At 37.7% G+C, this 15104-nt stretch overlaps 1 protein-coding gene across 1 annotated transcript in view; it reads right to left on the bottom strand.

Annotated features, from left to right (window-relative positions):
- Positions 1–15104, bottom strand: part of WDR64 (WD repeat domain 64) — a 126293-nt gene that overhangs the window by 93732 nt on the left and 17457 nt on the right. The window contains exons 3-6 of the mRNA XM_070474360.1: positions 8536–8638; positions 5597–5700; positions 2633–2662; positions 1282–1392 (exon numbers count right to left, since the gene is read on the bottom strand). Of these exons, the coding sequence (XP_070330461.1) occupies positions 1282–1392; positions 2633–2662; positions 5597–5700; positions 8536–8638 (348 nt within the window). The remainder of the gene's footprint in view (positions 1–1281; positions 1393–2632; positions 2663–5596; positions 5701–8535; positions 8639–15104) is intronic.

Below are 15104 nucleotides of genomic sequence, written 5' to 3'. Positions count from 1 at the left end.
TCTGAGTTCTTCTTTAGCAAGGCTTAGCCACTGTGAGGGAGTAAAGAAGGGCTATAGCATCTACCTGAGATTCAAGCTTTGAAGGACAGAGATTTAAGAGATGACCCATCTTGGGGGTAATATGAGAAGGGAAAGTGAGAAGCAGGGGTACCAAAGTATGGAAGAAGATGCTTTCAACACAGTGGCGGCTTCTATGAGATTGAAAAGCAAGAGTGAAAACAAGAGAGTGAGAAGGAAGAGATTATAATCAAACTATATGACATGAGATAGGGACACATCACATTAAAATACATTAAGCAAACAGCTGTCTTCTTTAAAACCATCTTGGCATCATTAGTTGGCCAATATTGTGGACAAACATAGGAAATTTACTTCTCATTGAGACTAGTATGGCACAGAGGAAGGGTAAATTATTTCTTAATCTTCCATGTCCTTCAAAGTCAGCCTGCTTCCTGAGGGCATATTTAAACAACCCCAGTTCTTAGTGATCTCACCTCTCCCTGAGCTCTTGTTCTTTTTTACTTTATAATTATCTGTACCATTGTATTACATATTAAGTTCGTTCACGAGATTCCTCAAGGCTGAGTTTTGTTTCAGTACAGGGAACATGTTCTTCTTTGTTTCTGCAGATGCTCAGTAAATACTGTAAATTGGTTAAACTGTAACATTTAATTTACTAAAAGGATTAACATTAACATCTACCCCATTAGATTTTTTTTGCCAGAATTAGGTATTTGATTTTAGTAATTCTCTTGCCAAATAAAGCTGGACTGAAGGGAAAGTCTGAACTGGATAACATGAGCATAATCAAAGATAATACTTGGATTCAGAAAAAGGTGTAAATTGAGAAATGAACTAGTCAATCTCTCGCTCTCAAAAACAAACCAAAATAAACATATGCTAAATGAAAATATGTTCCCTTTTAATTAAGACTCAGAATATTACTGCTGGACTAGACTATTTTATTAATAGTTAACCCCTGATTTTATGGGCTTCCCTGGTGGTTCAGCTGGTAAAGAATCTGCCTGCAATTCTGGAGATCTGGGTTCAATCTCTGGATTGGGAAGATCCTCTGGGGAAGGGAACAGCTACCCTCTCCAGCAGTCTGGCCTGGAGAATTCCTTGGGGTTGCAAAGAGTCAGACATAACTGAGCAACTTTCACTTCACTTTCATTTTATATATGAGGAAACTGATGTTCAATAGAGAAAGTGAGTTGCTCATATCCTACCTGTATGGAAAAGACAATCCAATTTTTTTGAGTATTTCCCTTAGCACAGTACCTGGCTGCTCCCTTGAGCTTTATAATCCCAGACAATAATGGTCCTTTCGGTAGTAGCAACAATTCGTTTCAGCTGTGAGAGGTAATCACATCCTGTAATCCAGGAGGTATCCTGATGGAAAAACATGGAATCAGAATGCTGTTTTTGGACTATATTGTGTTTTGTTCTATCTCATAATGACTGGCTACTAAAGAATAGATTAGTTACATTAAAAGCACCATTTTGCCCCCTTATTTGCAGAGGAGCCACACAATATCTCTTCTTTGATGTCTTGACAAGACAGTCTCATCTTTTTCCCTTTTACCCTGAGTTTCTCAGCACCATCAGCTGGAGAATGGCATAGCCAGGGTCTTGGCACAGCTCCCTGGAAGCACATAGCCACTTGCCAAGCAGTCATCTTTGTGCATGTTCTTCTACATGAGAACACTTCTTCACAGGAGCTAAGACTAGATTTAGGGCACTGATTAAGCAAGTTCTCTGGCCCTGTCCTCATGCTTAACATTTTTAGCTGGATAAGAAACTTGGTGATCATCTGGTCAGGGATCAACTTGAGGTCAACAAGTTTGCCTCATGCCTTCCAAAAGCCAGCAGGTTGGCCTGGCCTGGACCCATACTGTCACTGACAGCACACGATGTTACAGGAGCAAAGGCTCCCACTGGTGAGTGTATCTGTGCCAGAAACTGCTCCCTGAATCTTCTGTAAAACCCATCAGGAATTTTAAGAAAGTTTAAGAAACAGAGACTCAGAGACTCCTCTGCCTGGTACCTCAGTGCATTTCTGTGCATACAGGGAAGGTGAAAGCTAACCATTCTCCGTCCCTCATAAAGCCACAGTGGGATTCCACCATGGAAGCCACCGATTCTGCCGTGGGAAGTCACCGTAGCTTCACAACATTTGTCACAAGATTACTGTTCCAATTAGTAATATGAATTAAATCATACAAAATTGCACTCAAGTTTTTTATGCTGTTTTCAAGTTTAAAATGTTTCCAAATAACTATCACTGACTATTTCCTTGTCCTCACAATGTGTGGGGTTTGCCTTTTTTTTTTTTTTTTTTTTTTTTTACACTCCTAAATAGTGAGCACTTAGAAAAGCAGCCAAAGCTTTTTAAATTGAAGCTTCCAGGGAATAATCAATTTCCAAGCAAATTAACTCAGAAAACAAGATCTGTGTCCTCTTTGCTGTTACTCAAGGTTTTTTTGGATCCTAGTCAAAAAGATAAAACTAAAACCTATGAAACATCTTATTCTCAGAGCCTATTCAGGCTCTTCACTGAGATTTTGATTAGTTATGGAAGAATCATCATCAATCATCTTAATTTGATTAAGAATTTTTAAAAAGTACTTACTGTGACATTGGTACTGGTCTGAACTTTCATCTATTGAAAAAAAAGGAAGAGAATAATGAAACCCCGTTGGCACTATGATTAAAGATGAAAATGCTGGCTATAAAGCACTATGGTATCTCCTTGGTTTAACCTCAATTGTCATTTCTACCTTCTGTGAGTCTTCTGGTTCCTCCTACTTCTGAAAAGCCTGTCTCTGTGGAATAACACACTGTTCACTTTGGGCAACTTTATGTTTCTGTGTCTTATCTTTAAGCCTGGTTACTGTGCTCTTAAACTTTATTAATTATTTTGTTCCTTCTATTTGCACATTTCCTCACATTCTTTAACTATTCAGAGCAACCTCTGATACTAAAAATTGGGACTGCAAAATAATGCTAACAGCAATGGCAAGAATGGTAAATAGGTCAATATGAATATAGATTGATATGGGAAAAAAAAGCATTTCATTTGAAAGTTATCTCTCAAGTTACTGAGATTTAAGAACATTCTATCTAGTGGGTTTTCTCTTCTATTCAATAAATATATGTTTATGTGTTGATCTCTCAGTTGTATCCTACTCTTTGTGATTCCATGGACTGTAGCTCACTAGGCTCCTTTGTCCATGGAATTCTCCAGGCAAGAATACTGGAGTGGGTTGCTATTCTCTTCTCCAGGGGATCTTCCCAACCCAGGGATCGAACCCAGGGATCGAACCCAGGTCTCCTGCATTGCAGGCGGATTCTTTACCATCTGAGCCACTAGGGAAGCCCCAATAAATATGTATTGAGTGAATATAATATCCTAAGTACTAAACTAGTGAAGAGTCATAGATTTATCTAAGGAGAGCTAGTAAGTACATGAGCAACCTCTTATATCCTTTTGTTGTTGTTGTTTAGTTGCTAAGTCATGTCTGAGTCTTTTGTGATGCTATGGACTGTAGTCCACCAGGCTCCTCTGTCCATGGGATTTCCCAGGCAAGAATACTGGAGTGGGTTGCCATTTCCTTCTCCATTGTGTTTTCCCAACCCAAGGATCTAACCCCCATCTGTTGTGTCTCTTGCACTTGCTCTTTAGCACTGAGCCCCCAGGGAAGCCCTCTTATATCCTTAACGCATGTTAATTGCTCCCAAGGTAAAGGTTAGGGTCTGAAGTTTATTAATGACCTAGTTTCTTTTGCATGCTCAAATGGTCTTTGGGGAAGTCTAGAAAATGGCTTTCTAGAAGGATGGATTATGTGAAAAGAAGAAAATGTGAATCAAGGAGATTACTAGAACTGTTAGTTGTGATCATCACAGACTGTCTTTCATCTGAAGAGTTCAAAAATACTTTTCCAACCAGGTACTTTTTTCTAAAGGAAAAAATGAAGGGATTAGAGAATTCCCTCTTCTATTTCCCTCCATATTTAGTGGAAGTCACTTTAAAATTCCCTTATCTGCTCTAAAATTTTCATAATCCTATGTGTATATGAAAGAGAAAGAGACACACACACATCTCTGAAAATTTGATGCCATCTCACTTATTTCACATAATCCTGAACTATTTCAATATGAACATCATAATGTTTCTCCTCACTGTTTTTCCTTAGATACCATATTAGTTCTACTTTTGAGGAATTAAAGGTAAAAAAATGAAAAGGATAATAATGCATAGAGAAAAAAAGAGACTGAGGAAGGTTTTCATACTTAATGAGTGAGTGTCTGACTCTTTGCGACCCCGTGGACTACACGTCCATGGAATTCTCCAGACCAGAAAACTGGAGTGGGTAGCCTTTCCATTCACCAGGGAATCCTCCCAACCCAGGGATCAAACCCAGCTCTCCTGCATTGTAGGCAGATCATTTACCAGCTGAGCCACAAGGGAAGCCTACTTAATGAGGCAAACCAATTTTTATTTTCACATTATTTGTTCATAATTATGATCGTCATTATTTACTAAGGGTTTACAACGAAGCTAAGTGATTTATATTGATTAAATCATGCAAACAGCGCAACTACCTAGGGAGAGATGTTCTCTGGTCTGGATAAGGAGGAACTGGGGCCTAGCAGTAACATGCATAGCTGTGGTGGAGGTCGGTAGGGGAAGCCAGTCTCCACACTTGTATTCAGAATCTCCTGCTGCACCTGTGGGTGCGGGCGGCCCTCTTTGACGCAATCTGGCTGCCTGTGATGAAAATCACTGAAAGGCTGAAAATCACTGTTGAAATTTTAATCATGTGATAATTATTTTAAACATATTTTATTTGTATAAAGCTTGACTCTACTTAAAAATAAATTAATAATTAAATCAATTTTTGTACATTTAACACCAAACACTTGTCTATATCATATTTGATCATATCATCATACATTCCATTACAATCCCTCATATTTTGAAAATGGAAGTCCAAAAACATAAATTTAGAAAGGAATGCAATTAATAATAGCAATGCCTTAAAATGTTTCCATATTCATTATGTCATTTGATTTTCACTACAGTGGTCTGAGGGTGAGGGGACTGATCCTGTTGTCTTCATTTTACAAATATGAGAAAAAGAGACATGAAAGGATGTATGTTGGCTCATTAAGTTCCCTGCTTAACATATAGGATGGTAAAATAGAGGAGCTAGCATTTGACCCTTTTTTAAATCTCAAGCAATAGGTTTCTTGTTGGAACCTTTTATTACTTGGTGGTATTATGACAAAATCACTTGACTCGTGAGTTTTTATTATTTTATTTGAGAAATTATCTAAGGGCATCCTTTAATTGTGTTGATGAACATGATTTAATAGGGTACCCCAAGGAACAATGACAAATGTGGTTACTAAATTCTCAAATGCTGCTCTGGGGTTGAGCAAGCTTCTTGTTTTAGTAATACTTGGTTTTGTTTCTTAGAATAACTCTGAAATATGGTTATGGTTTCTACTGCATCTGATACATAGGCGTAATGCATAGACAAAACTAAAGAGAAAGGTAGGAGAGAGGAAGGAAACCAAGCTCTCAAATTACCTGGCTATTAAAGACTGTTATCATTCCTTTCTGAGAAGCTGTTATTAGTAAATCCAACTGAGGAATCTTGACAATGCACTTAATCACATCCCGTCTTCTACTCCCTGTGAATGGCACACACTCATTTCAGCTCCGAGCAGTAAAGACCCTAAAAATCACTTGTTAATTAGCCTCCAACTAATAATAATAAATGGAAAAAAAAAAGTTTTAATCATAAAAGAAAAAGGAAACAACCAATGTTAAGGCTCTAGTTACTTTAAAACTAAAGTAGAATAAAACCAAAAAAAATGAGCAACTATTGCTTTTTAATTATGCTTAGAGATACTAATCTGACTTTTTAATGCTTTTCAACTAAATGTGGTCCATGACTTCCCATAGAAGTTGTTAAGATCACAACCTAGCCCCACCTCCACGTACACATTTCAGAGAATGAGTTTTCCAAATGTCTTTTAGAATTATTATTTCTATTTTAAGATCTTCACATTCAGGATTTCTTCCTTCGAACTGTCACCATATGATTTACACAGAATGAAAGTCTAATATCATCTCAGGCTTTCCAGTACAAAAAAATGAAACTGCCTTAACACTGTTTTAGCCTTTTTTTTTTTTTTTACTTTATGCATTTTGGAGAAAACACTTTCATGTTTCTTTGCCTATGTGCTGAATGATAAAGCCACACATATTGCGCCTCTTCCCATGATTTAAATCAAGTTTTTATCATTGCAAATGTTTAGAGAGGAAAAGCAAGGGAACACATTTCATACTCTAGTATTATCTGCCTAACCCACACATTCTCAAAAGAGAAAATATTTTCCCCAAAAGGGTACAAATTGGTTCTTGATGGGCAAGGCATGTGAACAACTCTTACTCTCTGTGTCAAACTTCGGATGTATATACAGTACATAGGCAGAGACACAGTATCTGAGGCATTAAAATGTCTGAAGTTTGGGGGAATGAGGTTGAGAGAGAGTTGGGGATGAAAGGGGCCTGCAATTAGGAAAAAAGTTCCAAAAGACTCCTTGGAGGGATCAATATGAAAAAAAAACAAAACAAAAAACTGTTGGGAATATTTTATGCCAAGCCACCATCATGTTTTCTGCTTCCATTCCTTCCCCACTATAGACCACTTTAATCACAGAAGCCAGAACATTTGTTGACGTGTAACTCAGGCCAGGCCCTCGCACAGCTTTTTGTCTCAGAAGTCTTTCGTGTGGCCACAAGGCCCTGGACAGCAGGGCCTTCACCGCTGTTGCTCCGCTAACCTCCCCCCTTCCACTATTCTCCCTCCCCCACCACTCCACCCCAGCTTCAAGTATGTGCTTTACTCTCATGTCTCCTCCAGGTCTTTCCCAACTACCCTGTTTAAAGTCCCAACACATGTTCGCATGTCTAAACCAACTTCCTCCCACAGTCCTGCTTTATTTTCCTCCACAATCTGCTCACTTCATTATTTTTTGCTATAGTGCTTAATTTGCTCGTTTTTTAAAAAAATTGTCTGTCTCTTCCCCCATTAGAATGTAGATTCCATGAGGTCAGGGATTTATGATCGTTTGTTCACCACTGTGTCCCCAGCACTTAGAAAGTCACCTAGTTCACAAAGTTGTTTAGCCACTAAGTCATGTCCAGCTCTTTTTCAACTCTATGGACTGTAGCCAGCTAGGCTCTTCTGTCCATGGAATTCTCCAGGCAGGAATACTGGAGTGGGTTGCCATTTCCTTCTCCAGGGGATCTTCCCGACCCAGGGATCGAACCCGCGTCTTCTCAATTGGCAGGCAGATTCTTTACCACTGAGCTACTAGGGAAGCCTGGCTTACAAAATAGACTTTAACAAATATTTGCTGAGTGAATAAACAAGCTACGGAACTCAAGGGCCATCTATAAAGATGTTTTTGAAATTTTAATTTAGGAGGCCAGAAACACGTCTCCCCTGGTCACTGGGCACTCCTCAATAAGTGATGACAGCCGCATCACCGCTGCTCCCTGGCTTCTGTTCTTTGATGATAGTTCCCATGGAGAAGCCCAGAGTTTAGGCTCTGGTGAGATCTATAGTTGGGCTAAGGAAGGGTCAAAAGCCAGGGTGGGTTTTGTTCACAAAGGACTGAAGTAAGTTCAGGGTTTTTTTTTTTTTTTCCTTTCTTTTTTTAAATAATACCAGATTTGATCTAGACTATGCCCTTCATCTCAGAATTTGAGATGAAATGCTTGAGGACAAAGACAGATTCTGGAGGTTTCCTTTCCACATCCTGGACTTCTCCCTCCCTGGAGGGAAGAAAAGAAAGAAAACCCATGGCTTCAATAGTGGACAGGGAAATGAGCTCATGGGACCCAAGATCAAATTTTTTTTTTTTTTTTTAGGAAAGTTTATTTAGTCAAGTGCAACATATGGATGCTTAAATCAAATTTATACCAAGATCAAATTTTAAAGCTAATGACATATCTAAATTGGAGACCTCAAACTGAGCTAACACTACTCCGTTATTGACCCAGATTCACAGTTTGAGAGGTGTAAGGCTAACCTCCATAAGATAATCAAGGGTGGGAGCTTGGGAAAGAGTTCTAAGAAGTGAAAACTTGAAAATTCAATTTTAAGAATATGTATATTTTTAAATGTGATTGAGCCATTTGGTACTGGAGCACACATTATTGAGGTGACATTGTAGAGAGATTTAACTTGAGATCTGAACCATTTCTGAAAAATGTGAGTTTTCCCTCCTTATATTCCCTACTTAGTATCCTTCAGAGCAATGATAATATTTCCAACTCAATTGCAAGTTTCTTCTGATACTGCATTTGAAACTGTCACTCCCCTCTCTTGTTATAAATTACTGATCAAGTAAATAAGATGGTAAGTGGTTCAATGGAAATGTTGTATTCCCACTAGTTATTTTTAAGAAAATATTAAAACCCATGTTAATTTGTTAGGGAAATTAAATTATCACCTGAAATTACAACTCGCTGTTTTCTAGAAACGAGGAAAACCAAATTTTCTTCATCCATTTGGCTAATAAGAGAATCTTCTTCAGAGGAAAAGTAGCCAAAGATCTGAAATTCCAAACACAGGTAAACACGCACAGTATCTCAGAAATGGCTGTAGAGTAAGAGATTTAATGTCGGTTGAATCTGAAGGCTTACTTTGAATTAACAATCAACATATTGCTTCATAAATATGAAGTTCTGGTGTAAATATCAGAAGGTGGTTTGATATTATTCATCATACTGCAAGCTGATGGGCATGAGTTTTGAGCAGTCATAGATTTTTCTTGCCAATGGATAAACTGATGTTCCAGGCTGATGTCCTTGCTCAGACTGATATTTCAATTAGGAGATGGCACTTGTTTGGAAATCAAATCAGTCTTCATCAGACAGTTCTCAGTGCTCAACTGAGAACCCTGATGCTGAATTTGGCCTCTCTCAAATAACTATTCCTACCCATTTCCATAAATCTTCCTGAAAAAGACTTTTCATTTCTTTATTGGGGGGTGGGGTGGGGGGGGCTGGGGGGGGCTGGGGGGGGTGGGCTTTCCCTGGTGGCTCAGGCAATTAAGAATCTGCCTGTAGTTCAGGAAACCCAAGTTTGATCCCTGGGTCATGAAGATCCCCTAGAGAAGGGAATGGTTACCCATTCCAGTATTCTTGCTGGAGAATTCCATGGACAGAGGAGCCTGGCGGGCTACAGTCTATGGGGTCGCAAAGAGTTGGACACAATTTAGAAACTAACACTTTCACTCACTTTGGAATTTTACTGTTCCAAATCCTACCCTCCAGGAATTGCATTAATCAATTACTATGAAAAGAATATCTTGAAGAAGTAAAGTTCTTTTATTTGTGAATAAATTGTCAGATTGTATAATTCCAAGCAATTTGAAACATAAGATAGCTATTTTTTCAGTTGTCTTATGATAAGCAGAAATAAAGTTCTTAGAAGTTAAAGGCACATTGTATTTCTCATAAACTTGAGACTAGTTGGCCTTGTTAGTAAATGAGCAAAATGAGCTTCTGAAACTCAAGTGTGGATATGAACCACCGAATCTTACTCAAGTGCAGTTCTGACTTGTAGGCCTGGGAGCGCACCTTTCTAAGAAGCTGCCCGTGAGGGACCAACTATATATCAGTCTGTTATAATAACACTTGTTTATTTTGATGTAGATAATGGCTTAGCATTATGTGTTTACATGTCCTTCCATCAGTTGTTTCACAAATGTTACTACTTCCTCCTTTACATTCTCCCACATCTAAACCTCACAGCATCTATCAACTGCCTTAATAATTTCCTACAATTAGGTTTTATTCCTTGGGAAGACCAAGATTATCAAAGACTCTTTTGTATATTTCCATTTTTCTTCACATCAGCAAAAGCAATATTCATTAAAAGATTAAGAAATTTATTACTTTTCAGAAATTGCTGCTAACTTTCCATGAGTACAGAACATTCTGCATGAAGCATCTAATTCCCTCTGAAGGATTGAGAGCATGCGGAAAGGAAGGCCCGAGGTCCTCATGTCCTTGCTGTCAGCTGGGGCTGCCCCTACCTTTCAGAAGCCTCTTTTCAGGCCCCTACATCTCAGCACCAGCAATGGTGCTGCAAATCCTTCATACTTAGAATCTTCTTCCGCCTTCTTCTTTCCTTTTTAAGGACTCCTGTGATTACATTGGGTCCACCCAGATAATCCAGGACAGTTTATTTTAAGGTAACTAGTCATTGTAATTGCATCTGCAAAGTCCCTTCACAGCAGTACCTAAATTACTTTGATGTTTTATTGGATGACCACAGGACAAGAATCTTGGGGCAGGTGGCTGGCATGGGGGACATCTTTAGCATTCTGCCTATCACATGTTCTTTTTAAAAATGCAATTCAATACAATAAGCTATTTGTGCAAAATATAACACAAATATCAACATTAGCAGGCTATTTAACTTCAGATAGTCCTGTGAGATAACTATCAGATAATAATGTGAAATGACAATAGGAATGAATATTTGTGTTAATATCCTCTTTGCAAGTTCTAAACTGTCCACTGAGCACCTTTGCTGCTTGCCCAGTCAGTACATTAGCCATGCAATCTGTCATACATGTGGTTTACAGTCACATCTATGATAGGTGCCACCCTATAGGACATCTGCTCTTATGAAAATGATACTTTTGCTATTTTTAAGCTTAGTGACACAATATTGCAATGCTTACCATAAGCAATTTCCAAAGAACACTAAAAACATCAAATTATTAACATTTATTGAGAAAAAATTTGAGATATTATACCACATAAAGGCCTTTCAGAGAGATGCCTCTTTAGCTGTCTTTATCTGTTATTACACTTTGAAAGAAAAGGTTTACAAAAAATGTTTTTAAAGAACAGAAAACATCTCCTTTCTTGTGATGGGCTATAGCCTCAAGAATCTCAGAATTTCTCTTTCAAAAGTTTAAATTTCACTCTAGTAACCAGTGGGACATTTTAGAGAATTTTGTGACTACTGATGATGCTTTAGAGTATTAATTTTCTTTTAACTATGTTATTTAAAGGGCTTGCTACATTCATTAAGTGATCTATCTTTTTTAACTATACTTTTTTCCCCTGATTGCCTAGGGACACATGTTCAATGTAGAATATTTGGAGAAAATAAAAAGCAGATAAATGAAAATAAAAACCAGTATGCAACTCATTTTTTAACCTATCCTGGACCATTCTTTTCACATTTTTTTAGTTAGCATATAGTTTCAGGTGTATAGTATTTTTGTTGCTTAGTCACTAAGTCATGTCCAACTCTTTTGTGATCCCATGGACTGTAGTCTGCCAGGCTCCTCTGTCTATGGGATTCTCCAGGCAAGAATACCAGAATAGCTTGCCATTTCCTTCTCCAGGGGATCTTCTTGACCCAGGGAGGGTTCAGTGAACCCATGTCACCTGCTTGGCAGGTAGACTCTTTACCACTGAGCTTCCTGGGAAGATTTAAAGTAGTTCAATTTAAGTTTACTTCGGGGGAACACAGTCATAGACATCCCAGATGTCTATGTGCTGGGATGGCTCTTCTTTGAGTTAACTGGATGTGCTCTTAGAAAGAACATGCTTGTGAATTGCTCACTGGAAATTTAGAATAACATACTATTGCAGGAAAAGAAGATTGTATCTTCTTTTGAATCTTCTAGTGACTGGCTTTATCAGTTTAAGACAGTCACATTTCTTTACATCTCTTTACACTTAATTTCCCTCACTATAAACTAAAAGCACAGGTCTAGATGATATTTTAGTTGAGTCCTAAAGTTTCATTACTCTATAAACATCAACGTTTTCCAAATACATTTGTATCTAAAACCTAGAGAAAGAAAATGTACCTTTTTGTGGCATTGCTAATACAAAGAGATTTTGGGGGTTGGACAAAATGATTTTCTATTTATTTTTTGTAAGATGGCTCTAGTAGCACTTAGTTTTCTTTACCTTCACTCAAAACAATTGTGTTACCTAAAGAAACAAAAGACCTATACATAGAAAACTATAAAACACTGATGAAAGAAATCAAAGAGGACACAAACAGATGGAGAAATATACCGTGTTCATGGATTGGAAGAATCAATATTGTCAAAATGGCTATACTACCCAAAGCAATCTATAGATTCAATGCAATCTCTATCAAACTACCAATGGTATTTTTCACAGAACTAGAACAAATAATTTCACAATTTGTATAGAAATACAAAAAACCTCGAATAGCCAAAATCATCCTGAGAAAGAAGAATGGAACTGGAGGAATCAACCTGCCTGACTTCAGACTATACTACAAAGCCACAGTTATCAAGACAGTATGGTACTGGCACAAAGACAGAAATATAGATCAATGGAACAGAATAGAAAGCCCAGAGATAAATCCACGAACCTATTGTCACCTTATCTTCGACAAAGGAGGCAAGGATATACAATGGAAAAAAGACAACCTCTTTAACAAGTGGTGCTGGGAAAACTGGTCAACCACCTGTAAAAGAATGAAACTAGAACACTTTCTAACACCATACAAAAAAATAAACTCAAAATGGATTAAAGATCTAAATGTAAGACCAGAAACTATAAAACTCCTAGAGGAGAACATAGGCAAAACACTCTCCGAAATAAACCACAGCAGGATCCTCTGACCCACATCCCAGAATTTTAGAAACAAAAGCAAAAATAAACAAATGGGACCTAATGAAACTTAAAAGCTTTTGCACAACAAAGGAAACTATAAGCAAGGTGAAAAGACAGCCCTCAGATTGGGAGAAAATAATAGCAAACGAAGCAACAGACAAAGGATTAATCTCAAAAATATACAAGCAACTCCTCCAGCTCAACTCCAGAAAAATAAATGACCCAATCAAAAAATGGGCCAAAGAACTAAACAGACATTTCTCCAAGGAAGACATACAGATGGCTAACAAACACATGAAAAGATGTTCAACATCACTCATTATCAGAGAAATGCAAATCAAAATCACAATGAGGTACCATTACACGCCAGTCAGGATGGCTGCTATCCTAAAGTCTACAAGCAATAAATGCTGGAGAGGGTGTGGAGAAAAGGGAACCCTCTTACACTGTTGGTGGGAATGCAAATTAGTACAGCCACTATGGAAAACAGTGTGGCGATTTCTTAAAAAGCTGGAAATAGAACTGCCATATGACCCAGCAATCCCACTTCTGGGCATACACACCGAGGAAACCAGATCTGAAAGAGACACGTGCACCCCAATGTTCATCGCAGCACTGTTTATAATAGCCAGGACATGGAAGCAACCTAGATGCCCATCAGCAGATGAATGGATAAGGAAGCTGTGGTACATATACACCATGGAATATTACCCAGCCATTAAAAAGAATTCATTTGAATCAGTTCTAATGAGATGGATGAAACTGGAGCCCATTATACAGAGCGAAGTAAGCCAGAAAGATAAAGACCATTACAGTATACTAACACATATATATGGAATTTAGAAAGATGGTAACGATAACCCTATATGCAAAACAGAAAAAGAGACTCAGATGTATAGAACAGACTTGTGGACTCTGGGAGAAGGCGAGGGTGGGAATGTTTCAAGAGAACAGCATTGAAACATGTATATTATCTAGGGTGAAGCAGATCACCAGCCCAGGTTGGGTGCATGAGACAAGTGCTCGGGCCTGGTGCACTGGGAAGACCCAGAGGGATGGGGTGGAGAGGGAGGTGGGAGGGGGGACCGGGCTGGGGAATACATGTAAATCCATGGCTAATTCATTTCAATGTATGACAAAAACCACTGCAATGATGTAAAGTAATTAGCCTCCAACTAATAAAAATAAATGGAAAAAGAAAAAAAAACAATTGTGTTATGCTTCAACCAAAAGACACAATATGGATGAATGGATACAAAACAAGACCCACAGATATGCTGTCTAGAAGAAATCCACTTCAGACCTAAAGACACACATAGACTGAAAGTGAAAGGATAGAAAAATATATTCCATGCAAATGGGAAACAAAAGAAAGCTGGAATAGCAGTCCTCATGTCAGACAAAATAGACCGTAAAATAAAGAAGATTATAAGAGATAAGCAAAGACACCACATAATGATCAAGGGATCAATTGAAGAGGAAGACACAATGATTGTAAATATCTATGCACCCAACATAGGAACACCTCAATACATAAGACAAACACTAACAGACATAAAAGGAGAAATTGACAGTAACACAACAGTAGTAGGAGACTTTAACATCCTGCTCACACCAATGGACAGATCATTAAAACAGAAAATTAATAAGGAAACACAAGTCTTAAATGATACATTAGATGAGATGGATCTCATTGATATCTTCAGGACATTCCATCCAAATGCAGAAGAATACACCTTCTTCTCAAGTGCACATGGAATATTCTCCAGGATAGACCACATCTTGAGTCACAAATCAAACCTCAGTAAATTTAAGAAAATTGAAATCGTATCAAGCATCTTCTCTGATCACAATGCTATGAGACTAGATATCAATTACAAAAAAAAAGAAACTGTAAGAAACACAAACACATGGAGATTAAACAGCACATTTCTAAATAACCAACAAGTTACTGAAGAAATCAAAAGGGAAATAAAAAATTTTCTAGAAACAAATGACAATGAAAACACAACTCAAAATCATGGGATGCAGCAAAAGCAATTCTAAGAGGGAAGTTTATAGCAATACAATCCTACCTCAAGAAACAAGAAAAGCATTGAATAGACAACCTAACTTTACACCTAAAACAACTGGAAAAAGAACAGAAAATCCCCAAAAGTAGTTGAAGGAAAGAAATCATAAAGATCCTAGAAGAAATAAATGAAAAAGGAATGAAAGAAACAATAGTAAAAATTAATAAAAGTAAAATCTTGTTCTTTGAGAAGATAAACAAAATTGACAAGCCTTTAGCCAGACTCATCAAGAAAAAAAAGAGAGAAGAATCAAATCAACAAAATTGGAAATGAAAAAGGAGAGGTTACAACAGACAATGCAGAAATACAAAAGATTATAAGAG

Source organism: Odocoileus virginianus, chromosome 11, assembly GCF_023699985.2.
Source record: "Odocoileus virginianus isolate 20LAN1187 ecotype Illinois chromosome 11, Ovbor_1.2, whole genome shotgun sequence".
Lineage (NCBI taxonomy): Eukaryota > Metazoa > Chordata > Mammalia > Artiodactyla > Cervidae > Odocoileus > Odocoileus virginianus.
The sequence above is the reverse complement of the archived record's forward strand: the minus strand, read 5'-3'. Positions and strand labels throughout refer to the sequence as shown.